A 12,366-nucleotide genomic window follows, 5' to 3' on the forward strand; every position below is an offset into this window, starting at 1 on the left:
ATAATAACATATACCATTAAATGGATATCTTAGGTCCCAGGCTTTCTAATAATGGACTTTATGTGAATTAACTCCTTATTGTAGTAAGTATATGAAGTAGATATCATTATGTCTGTTTTATAGATAAAAGAAACTGAGGCTCAGAGAAGTTAAGTCATTTGTTTGTGTTTTAGAAGCATGTCAGTCTCAAGTCCAGGTCTTTCTGACTCGAGAGCCCAAGCTCTCATTCATTCTACTGTACTGCATGAGGGGTTGATTTATGTGCATTTTTGAGATTCTTTACCAAATGAAAGAAAGTCGTTTATATGACATAGAGTGATCTAAATTTTTAACTTTCCTGCATAGTGGCAGAGGGACATTGAGAATGAAGTTTTCAGCCTATAGTTTTAATCTAAATTATTTTTATTTGTGTCTTGGAGAACTTGACTACTCACCTTATTAGTCATTTAGTTTCAAAAACTTGTCTACCATGTCTTATTGTTCACTAAGTTCTATATCCTTTTTGATGTCTCTCTTACGTTATCTACTCCATGACTACCAAGACTATACTTCTAGAATTTTGATGAAATTCCTCTGCAGTTTCTCAAATACTGTCAAAACTCTTAAAAAGTCGATACTATTTTTAACAACTTACAATAGAGGAAATGGGTTCAAAGTGATTAAGTAACTTGCCTGAGGTTGCAGTTATCTCTGGTAGATACGAAACTGGGGTTTGAACGCAATTCTGACTCCAGAGCCTATGAGGGTTTTTTTTCTGTTACCCCTGACTATTACTTCACTGTAAGTCTGTGTCTGGTCCAGCATCTTGTTTGATCCACACAGTCACACTGTGAAGTAAGCAGGCTGTGTATTATGTAGGATAGAAAGGCTAACAGTCCAAAAGCATTTGAAGAGAAATATTTCTGTTTAGACTCAAAGAAGACTATTGTGCACTCTAAAGGAACAAATACTGTAATTGTGAGGGCACAGTTTTATTAGCCAGCTAGCAGTCTGCCTTGGTGTTTCTCAGAATCATAACCAATGGCAGTGAATGGCTGCTGTAGCTACTTTCTTGGAACGTGTTATATTCATAAGAAGCAAATCAGTGGCTAGATTTCAGAACACCCGCCTTTGACTAATTGGCATTTCTATTTGATCCCCCCCCTCCCGTTTACTCTTAGTAACTTTAGTCTGTCCTCATGGGCAGTCACTCAGATCTCTTCATACTTCATTTTCAAAACTGACTACTTCTCTCTGTCTATGTATATTAAGACAGACCATCTCAAATGTACCCTCTAGATTTAGCTAAAATCTTTCCAGTGGTTCCCTGGTAATGTAGCACTGGCACTAATATAATGATAATAGGAAACTTTTTATTTTCTGTGTTCATGTAACTCATGGTTGCACAAGCATGAGCAGAATGATCAGAGTTTGCAAGACAGTAGATATAAAAGAATGGTTAAGCAGACAAACTCTTCTCAGGAGAAGGGTAGCAAAAAGCAAGGGTTTACCCTCTCCGGTTAGCTCTTGATAATTTCAGAGAACAATATCCTGATTACTTTAAACGTGTTAGCTTAAGAAAGGATACCTGCATTAGTAAGGAGGAGTAATTGGGGCTTGAAAATGGTGGATTTTAAAAAAATTGTCGCCAACAGAAGCTTGTGATTTTCTGAAATTTCTAATAAAAATACCAGTTGTATCAAGAAACAATTTCAAATTTTGTTTATTTATTTATTATTTATTTATTTATTTACTTATTTTACAATAGTCTTACTCCTAAATTGTCATTATTAGAGATAAACTCTGGTTTCTCTTCTACACAATTTATCGTGTATGTCATAGGCCAGCCTATCTTCTTAACACCTGTCTTGTCACTATCCCACTATTAATGATTCCCCATCACATCCAGTAGGGAAAACTTAAAGTCTGTTGCTCGTATTTTGAGATTTTAATCTGACTTGAATTCGTCCTTCCAGCTGCTATTAATTACACGATTCTTTGTTTGCTGACTGTTCTGTTCCATCTGGCCTGAACACCCTTGCCCAGTTTTTCAGCAGTTATTCTGTCTTCTACTAGTTGTAGAATGCCATTCTCCTTCCCCTCTCCATCCTCCCCTTCTTGCCCCCAATATAAATTCTGTCGAGTTTGAAGACCCCAGTTTAAGTTACATTTTCTCTGTGAAGCACTTTCTCACCATTCCAAACCACTTTTTTTTTTCCTGTATTCATGGGGCCCACATATGGGCTCACTCATTTGGTATGCAAAAATACATTTAAAAATGTATTTTATATTGTCTTTTCTCCGTTTTTAAATTTTTAATATTACAGGAGCAGGGACCGAGAAAAACGCAGAGAAAGAGAAAGAGAGAGAGATATGGATCGGAAAAGGTCCCGGAAATCCCCGTCTCCTGGGAGAAGAAGCCCAGAACCTGCGGTAACTCAGGATGAACCTACTTCAAAGAAGAAGAAAGATGAGCTGGACCCTCTCCTTACTCGCACTGGCGGAGCATATATTCCTCCTGCAAAGCTCAGGATGATGCAGGAGCAGATTACAGATAAAAACAGGCATGTTGATGTTGCTAAGCATATAAGGCAATGATATCCTCATTGAAAAAAGTCAACTGTGGTCAGATTAACCTTGGCTGTTACGAATTTACATTACTCCACAATGATAGCTCAAATTAGACTTCTTTACTTCTTTACTCTATAAGCTTCATTGAAGCTCTGCATACGTTTGCCCTGACATTAGCTCCTAACTTCTTTATTTCTTTGCATGTATGAATTAAAACCTTGAGTACGGGGACACTTTTCCTTTCATAGTTGCATGCATGCCTATTAGTGCGTCTATTTTTCATAAATAATCAAGAATACTGTTGATATTTTAGCCCTAAAATGAATCTTTCTATTTGTACCAAACCAGGAATCTGCATACTTTTTCTGTAAAAGACCAAATAGTAAATATTTTAGGCTTTGTGCATTATTCTGGCTGTATAGCAGCCACTCGACTTCGATGTTATAGTGTGAATACAGCCATAGATAATATGTAAGCAAATGAGCTGTGTTCCAGTAAATCTTTATTTACCATGAGGCTGGGCTGCATTTGGCACATGGGTGTAGTTTGCAACCCCTGTACTAATCCATGAGACTCACTTGACAGTTCTCTTTTCCTTCCTTTTCTTAGACCGTAACATCTTAGACTATAATTTTTGCTTCACTAAAGCAAACAATCAAAATTCATATATGAATATTCACATTCAAAATACCTTTTCTTTTCAATATAATTGGGCTGTTGAGCTGTGTAGGAAAGTGCAGCTAAGTTTGCAAGACCTTTTTGTCTAGTGGAATGAGGTAATAACTAGGAAGAATACGGTGCAAGATTGAAGTGGTCACTCAATTACTAGGTGGTTAGTAAAAAAATTGGGATAGAAGGCAGCTATCCTTGAAGAAAAAGAGATTCTAGGTGAGCCAAGAAAGAGTGTTCTGCATCTTTCATGGGTATTTTAATGGCAACTTGAACATACTTGAGAACCTTACATAAATGAAATCTAAATTTGTTTTAAAAGTGAGATTGAAGTAGAAATGTCATTTATATAAAATAAGTAAAGATTTGGGCCGGCCGAGTGGCGCGTTGGTTGGGAGCTGGTTTGGGATGCCAGCTCTGAGCAGCAGGGCCCCAGTTCGGATCCCACATAAGAGGGCCAGTGACACTGCCCTCTACAGCTAAGATGCTGAACAACCTGGAGTCGCCAGCGACGGCATAGGCTGCAGCCACTGCTGCAATGGGTTGCCATGGGCTACTGTGTGTAGCCAGCAGCCAGCGTGAGCGGCCAGCAGCCGCAGTGAGCAGCCGTTCAGAAGCCGGCGACTGATCTGCCTCACCCGGGAAGAGCGCAGTGATGGTGCCAACTTGGGCCAGTGGGGCGACGTCCTCCACAACTAGACTGAAGAACGGGAGGACAGCAACTTGTCTGTTCTCCTTCCCCCAGTTCCCCAGCGCTGTTCCCATCCCCCAATTCCCCAATAAAAATCTTTAAAAAAAAAAAAAAGGTAAAGATTTGAAATAAATGCAAATTTTAAAAATGTGTGAGCTAGAAAGGGACACTAGATGACATTAAATTGAAAACTAATAATTAAGTTTCTCTTTATGCGTCATATTCCAGCACTTGGCCCCCGTGGTTAGTGGGAGCTTCCAAATCATGTAGGCATTTAGCTCTTGCAGAAGGCAGTAGCAGCAGCATTAGTGTGAAGTATTGACTCTCCAATCTAGCCTAGAGCCATCCTAACTGTAGAGGACCAGCAACACACTGTTACTAATCCAGTCTTACTTCCTTATAAAGTAAGCAGACAGCAGTATATGAAATTTTAAGCATATTCCTGGAAGATAATTTTATATACAGTTGAAGCGTGTTGCAGGCTGTGAAGGGGACAGAGAAATAGAAGTCTCTAAAAGAAGTCTATAGTCTTTGCTTTCAGTAGATACTTAATCAGGTGAATTGTGGGCTTCCTGATTAGGAAGTACGGTTGTACTTTATGTAGTCTTTTGATCAAAGTTTACCAGAAGTTGTGATTATTGATCAGTCATATCTTATCAATCAGGCTAATTATTAAACCATAGATCTTATTTCTCCACAAATAGTGTTACACCAAAGGGTTGGGGTTGGGCTTGGGGGCACTGGGAGTGTTCCACCTCGGTGGCAGGCAGTAAGGGGGACTGTGATCTATAGCGAATTTAGGAGCAATAATAAAATTAACTGCAGTTAAGTCTGCTTTTTATCCTCAGTATTTACTGAGGACAATGTCAGTGATAAGCTACTCCTGCCAACCAGGGCAGACTGCTGTCACCACCCCTTCGTAGTGTACCACTCCAGAGGTCCACGGATAGAATTCAGGCAATCCGTGAACATGAATGGGGGAAAAATTTGCATCTTTATTCTTACTAATCTGTAACTAAAATTTAGCATTTATTTCTATTGGGAATGTAGGCAACAGACTGTAGAATTAACAGACTATTTATTGTAAATATCTCATAATTTTTATGGCCATAATACTTAGAAAGTAAAGAAGTTATTAGGCCTGCCACCACTTCTTACTTAATATGTTAGGAATCACAGCGACTATATCAAACTTTTGTTCTTTTCATGTTTTAAAAACTAGATTTCAGCATGATAGCTAGCCTTTGTAATCTTATTAGTATTTGTATTATTTCAAGAGATGTGTATGTAAGAAAAAAAAATTAAATTCCTGCAGCTGAAATCATGTTCATCAGAGAAATAATTATGAAAACCATAGAATTTTAGACCTTTAAAACGCCTTAGACATTATCACGTTCTACCTAAAGAGACCCAAGTTAGCTATAGAATTTACCCGAGATCTAAGTTAAAAAACAGTACAGCCACCTAGCGTTCAGCTGGTATCGTGGGATTACTGCCTAAATGTAGACATGTTCTTTAAAACAGTCTTTCAGCACCATGATTTCATATGACTTTCCCTTTTCCTGTAATTATTAGCATTTCTTTATAGTTTAAAACATTTAATTTTGTTATCTCTCATGCTTTTATGAGAAGGGACATAATAAAAATTTCCTTTTTATGGCTTATATTTGGGTGTGTCACATTGAAATTTAAAATAAAAAATAATAGCTTTTATTTTAAAATGTTTTCTTTAAAGACAAGTTTAAGTAAATGAAGTGTTATGTAAAATGAGCATCTATTGAATCTGACTAATAAATGTTGTAATTGCAATATATATGGATGTCAGAATAAAAGATTATCCTTAGATATCCTTGATAATCTTAAGTTGATAAAGGGAAGCAGTGTGTATATAAGCATCATATTTACATAAAATCAAATACAGTTTAAAATATAACGTGTGTCTTTATGTAGTCAGTATATATTCACTTTGGGGTCATTTTGTGAAAATAATGTTAAAAATAAAGGAACAAAGTGTTTTTTATGTTTTCATTATTATTAAGTTTTAATCTTTATTAAAATCGATTCTTTTTAGCTTAGCGTACCAGAGGATGAGCTGGGAAGCCCTAAAGAAATCAATCAATGGTCTTATCAACAAAGTGAACATTTCTAATATAGGTATTATTATTCAAGAACTTCTTCAAGAAAATATAGTTAGAGGAAGGTAAGCATCAGCTGTTTTATTAGTAGTATTTCATAGCAGTTTTTCAAAGGAACATAATATCTGCATGAACAATAATTGATTTATTATGGTACAACATTTCAAAGGTAATTGAGAATATTTAAAATGCAGTTTTTCTACAAATGTAAGCTATTACAAATACCTTGTAATTCACTGTTAGAAGTTGTGTGTTTTTGCTTTTTGAGAAGCTTTGATGTCATATAATGATTTTTGCACAGACATTTATTTACTGAATATTTCCAATAAACTCATGAGGAATAATGAATATTAAATATATGTGCTACTTCAAAGCAGTTTAACTTGTAATGAAAGCAAAGTGAGAATGAGAAAGATCAGTAATAAACTAGAAAAGCAGAATAAATGACAGGATTTTCTATGTGGTTTTAAGTAGTTGGGGATATTTAAAAGGGTCAGGAAATGGAAATATCCTGTATTCATTCTATTCATCATTTTAAAATCTAAAGGGTATTTTCCCATGTCATTTCACATGACCCCGATTCCCCATTCCAAAAAACCCTGGAGATATAATTTGTGGCATATTGTGAGGGTATAGAAAGTTGACCAAGAGGCAGCCACTATTTTCAAACATAGGTAGAGTTCTTCCATTGTGCTCAGAAAGAAGCTGACTCAGTGAAGTGATATTGGTTGCTTAAGATTTTACAGTTTATTAGCTGTGTTCTCTTTTCTCATTTTCTACTCTAATGATTCAGTTGTCATACCTAAATCTGGTAACTGTTAAGACATTGTTTTTCTTCCTTTTGGCAATCCAATGATTTTGTCATTACATTGCTAAAAATAACTCTTAAATTAGCCCATTATCTATCTCGCCCCTCAAATGCATATAGAAACATTCCCATTTCAAAATGAGTTTAGAAGTACAACCTTTTATTTTTATGTCAGTCGTTTAGCACTATTCTTGCATTGCTTTGATGGTGTCTTTATCTTTCATAGGAATATGCCCAATCTTTTTATTTTACTGAATATAGGCTTAAAGGTGGAAACCACCCAAATTTGTTTTTAACCACATAATTAATTTTATGTAAAATAATGGACCAGTAGTGGAAATCTTATGTTGTCTAAATTTAGTACTTTTAAAGCAGGCCTTTTTTCTTCACTGTTTTGAAAATGTTAGATTATTTCTAAGAAGTTTAAAAAACTCGAATTTGTGACTATATATAACACACAGAAACAGGAAAAGAGGAATTAGATATAAAAATTTGAGGGAAAAATGTAGTAAAACCTGTCTGTTTTACAAAAGAACAAATTGAAGTTTGTTTTCTCAAAAGCAGTTTTCATTTATTAGTAAGACAAACTCTTTTCCTAGAGAAAATGGTGTAAATTTAGTCCTGATTTATCTTTTGTGATTATTTACAGAGGGGTAATATTACTGAATTTTAAATGAGGTGTTTTTCTTCTAATTAAATTGGTGATTATTGTTGACTCCTTTTTTTTTTCCTGTTTTAAACAGAGGTCTGCTATCCAGATCTGTTTTGCAAGCACAGAGTGCTTCTCCAATCTTCACCCATGTTTATGCAGCATTAGTGGCGATTATCAACTCAAAATTCCCACAAATCGGAGAATTAATCCTCAAGAGGTTAATTCTTAATTTTCGAAAAGGCTATCGAAGAAATGATAAGGTATATATGATGGGCTTGTAAGTAGACTGCCACATAAGGACAGACTGATAAACCAGTATCAGCAATAGTGAGCAATGGTTTCTACATAGGAATTCTTTTTCAACACTGCATATTTCAAGAGAACTTTTTTTTTATTCTATTAAATATACCTGGCCACTAATGATGAGCCACAAAAATGATGGCTATAACTGTAGAATTATAACTATTTACCCAGAAATGTCACTCTTTCACATGTATTAGTTTTTATCTTTTAACTTTCTTATAATGTAAAAATTATCCCTGTGCGTTATATTTTAAATAGAGTGTGTACTTACTGTAGATTCTGTAGATCAGTGAAGATTGGTTTTAGTTTATAGATTAACTTGGTCTCTACCTTCACTTTGCAGCAACTATGTCTGACTGCTTCAAAATTTGTGGCACATCTTATTAACCAAAATGTGGTAAGTAATTATCTTCAATACTTGGTGTTTTTCAGTGACATTAGACCACAGGCTTGATGTACTTCAATGACACATCTCTGTTTTTGTTTGGGTTTTATAGTCCTTTGGAAAAGCATGTTGGATAATATTAAATTGATCTCTTAATACTGTACATGGTTACTTAACTACAGATTATTTCATCAGAGAAAGTAATTTAATTGTTTTTGTAAAGCAATAAAGTTGTTACTTCTTCCATGCCGCTTCCCGGTACCCGTTCATGAGAACCTAATAATGTCTGATAAAAAATCTTGTTTCCTGCAACTACATATTATATGTAGTCATCTATTTGTAGAATCAGTTTATAAAATTTAGTAGATTAAATACTTTTAACCAGTTTTAAATGCAAATTTATCTTTTTATTGTTTAGCTTTGTGTTTATTTTGTATTCATTTACTAAGAGGAAAAATTTTGTGTTTATTTTGTATTCATTTACTAAGAGGAAAAATTTTGAAGTCACACTTAATCTTAATTCTCTAGCATTAAATAATATTTTAATTATTTCATACATGAAATTCTTTCGTGTTTACTCTTAGAAACCCTTGAGATTTTAGCCTAGTCAGTCATATTATTCCAGTAATAACTTGCTGCTTAAGACCCTGGAAACTTAATGTCACATGTATAACAGCACAGATAATGTTTCAGTTTTTGAATGTAGCTTTTACTTATACTGAAGATACTTTAGGCATTGTCACAAAACAATTAAAATGATAAATGTTGTAGTTCTTCCCAACTGTGATACAGGGCATTATTTTCTTGTCACTAATAAGACTGTTTGATATACCCCATGCCCAACCATCCCCCAGAAAAGTAGTGTGTATTTTTAATGTGCTCAGTGTAAAAAAGGTAATTTCCTGAGTAGAGATTTAGACTTTTTCCATCCCCATCTCAAATAAGTGTTTGATTTTAGAAAGGCATATGTATGGTGTTTTGAACATCCTTCCTAGTTCTTTTTCTTTCTACAGTAAAGCTTCTAAATAGAATTTTATTCTCACTCTACCTGGCATTGTTTATAAGTATTAGTTTTTGAACATGGCCAGTGTAAATAGTTTGATTTAGTAAAAATAATAATACTAGAGAGTGTATTTAAAACTCATTGCATACCAGAAACTAAGATATTTTCTGATAAAATTATTACTCATCTAGTAATTATAGTTTAAGAACTCTTTGCTATCTAACAGTTGCTGATAGAATGAATTGGAAAATGGATATAAAACTGTTGTCATGGAAAATCATTATTCTTCATATAGTGATTATGAAAATATCTCAGATTAAAAAATACTGCATGATTTTTAACATTTTGAGGTTAATTGTATTATTTCCTATAGATAATTATGTTATATTTCTTGTATATAATGTATAAGAATATTTCTTCTGGAGATAGTCAAATAGTTGTATTCAGTGTAATAAATTTAGAGTTTTGGAGCAGTCATTTGGAAATTCTTAACAGATGCATAATGAAAGTGAAAGAATAATTGTATCCTATATATTTAGAGTATTTCTACATACATTATAAACCTGTTCATCCTATGTACAATATTATCACTGCAAAAACTAGGTTTACTAACTTTTAAAATTAACAACAGTAGGTAATTATGTGCAAAAACATTTTCTCTATTCCATATGTTTTTATTCTATTTAAGGCACATGAAGTTTTATGCTTAGAGATGCTTACTTTGCTCCTGGAAAGACCAACAGATGATAGTGTTGAAGTAGCTATTGGTTTTCTCAAGGAATGTGGCCTCAAATTAACACAAGTGTCACCAAGAGGAATAAATGGTAAGTATATATCCTTGGTTTCATATTGAGCTTTTGGTTGAATATTATAGTATTTATTGCTTATTTTACTGTCTTTTCTTTCTGTTTAGCTATATTTGAACGCCTTCGAAACATTCTCCATGAGTCTGAAATTGACAAAAGAGTTCAGTACATGATTGAAGTGATGTTCGCTGTACGGAAGGATGGATTCAAGGACCACCCTGTAATCCTAGAAGGACTTGACTTAGTGGAAGAAGATGAACAGTTCACCCACATGCTCCCTCTTGAGGATGACTATAATCCTGAAGATGTTCTTAGTACGCCAGGGAGTGGGGATTGGGAAGTGGGGCACCAACAAATGTAACTACAAAAAGTAAACACGTAACTTTTAATTTATTTTTTTAAGATGTTTTCAAGATGGATCCTAATTTCATGGAGAATGAAGAGAAGTACAAAGCCATTAAGAAGGGTACGTAGAATTTTATAAAATAATTTATTTTGGATAAGAAGAAGCCATTTTTGTCATTATATAATACTGATACACAGGTATAGATCACTATCCCCACCTAATGAAATCTCTGCTCTCATGAAACCTTTCTCTTCACTGTTTCCCCACGCGTTATTTTTCAGTCTAGTGCCTGTCCATAGTATTACTTCATTCTGAATTATTTACATAATTGTCCCTCTCCTTTTTTCCTGTGTTTAAATTATGCAACCTTAAGTCTCATCCCTCTTAAGAAATATTCATATATTACTAGTGGCCTTTATTTAACTTCACTAATGCCTAAGAATTGTTGCTTTAAATGGCACGTAATTTAATATTCAATTAAGTGCTATACTTTATTATAAAGTGCTATACTTTATTATTTCTTGAGGTTAGGTTAATAGCCTTCTCATAACATCAATCCCAGTGCTAGATATGATAACAGTGCTTAATAAATTGCTAAATTGATTATTATTGTTTGTGCACCTTTATTATATTGTAAGCACTAACTTTGGACAGACTGGTTTGTATTTTGTCTTTGCATTATTAGCTAAATGACCTGGAACAAGTTACTTGTTTGATGTAAGAGTAAATGTTCATTGTTGTGTAACGATAAGTAAAATAACAGTACTGTATTGCCACAGAGCAAATATTTAGACAATGATACTATTTTTTTTCACATTTGTATCATTTTTCCTAAAGCTAATATTCAGGGGTACTGCTATGATTACATTTATATAATAATTATATACTTACCATATTATCATTATATAATAACTGGATTTATTTCCCTGTGTTGTGATTTTATCTGAGAAGTACTCACTGCTTTAAAAACTCCCAGGAAGAACAGAGACTTAGAACTCTGTCACTGCTGGCACTCTGAGCTTTAGTCATGCTTAGAAGTTGTGCGTTGAAGTGGAAAATAAAGGTGTAAGGTGCTTTCCATTTCTATCTGTTATCCTAAAAATCTGGCACAATAAATTGTTGTCACCTCTTAGATTCTGATTTTCTAGGGGCGTTTCAGTGCAACGGCCAGAGATTCAATCAGTTTCCAAACATGGAGAACTCCTTAGGCCCTTTTTCTTCTTTTTGTAGTCTTCCTAAAACATGCTAAATGGTTTTATGGAATTTTTATTATACCGCATGTGATTTTTTGTGTGTGTGTGAATTCCCCTTCCATTTCTTCAGGGTCTAGGCAGTTGGCCAATGCCAGAAAAGTATCACTTTCCTTAATACAGCCCTTCTTAAACTCTTTGGTCTCAAGATCCTCTTATGCTCTTGAAAATTATTGATGAACCCCAAAGAGTTTTTGTTTATATAGGTTATATCTATTAACGTTTACTTGATTAGAAATTAAAACAGAATATAGAAAAGTTAAAATAATAATAAACCTAGAACATGTTAACATGTTACATATTTTTACAAAAATAACTACTTTACAAATCAAAGAAAATTAGTAAGAAGACTGGCATGTTTTATATATTTTGGACAGTTTAATGTCTGACTTAATAGGAAACAGTTGGATTCTCATTGTTTCTGATTTCAGCCTGTTGCAGTAGGTTGTTTTGATTGGTGTATATGAAGGAAATTTACACTAACACAGATATATGTGTGTTTCAAAAAGAAGTATTTTACTAGGCTTTTCAGATAATTGTGTATATTCCTCCCTACCACCATGCCAATGTTTAATAGCTTGTAGTTTCTTAAAAATGAATTATAATGTGAAACCTTAAACAATATTCATGAATGTTCATATCCTGATAAATTAAAATCATTTGGCCTGTCTCTTTTTTTTTATTTTTTATTGTTAGTTTCAGGTGTACAGAACAATGCAATAGTTACCCTTTTCACCCTCACAAAGTAACAACCCCCCTCCCCCCATC

The 12,366-nt window shown here is 34.0% G+C and overlaps 1 protein-coding gene across 7 annotated transcripts in view; it reads left to right on the plus strand.

The window, feature by feature from the left end:
* The window catches only part of CWC22 (CWC22 spliceosome associated protein), a 56,849-nt gene that overhangs the window by 21,146 nt on the left and 23,337 nt on the right, over window positions 1-12,366 (plus strand). For all 7 annotated transcript variants that reach the window (XM_019628237.1, XM_019628239.1, XM_019628238.1 and 4 more), the window contains exons 5-11: window positions 2,307-2,543; window positions 5,982-6,110; window positions 7,597-7,765; window positions 8,152-8,205; window positions 9,885-10,020; window positions 10,110-10,316; window positions 10,406-10,468. In XM_019628237.1, coding sequence (XP_019483782.1) covers window positions 2,307-2,543; window positions 5,982-6,110; window positions 7,597-7,765; window positions 8,152-8,205; window positions 9,885-10,020; window positions 10,110-10,316; window positions 10,406-10,468 — 995 coding nt within the window. The remainder of the gene's footprint in view (window positions 1-2,306; window positions 2,544-5,981; window positions 6,111-7,596; window positions 7,766-8,151; window positions 8,206-9,884; window positions 10,021-10,109; window positions 10,317-10,405; window positions 10,469-12,366) is intronic.

The sequence above is a fragment of the Hipposideros armiger genome, unplaced genomic scaffold (genome assembly GCF_001890085.2).
Source record: "Hipposideros armiger isolate ML-2016 unplaced genomic scaffold, ASM189008v1 scaffold_765, whole genome shotgun sequence".
Classification (NCBI taxonomy): Eukaryota; Metazoa; Chordata; class Mammalia; order Chiroptera; family Hipposideridae; genus Hipposideros; species Hipposideros armiger.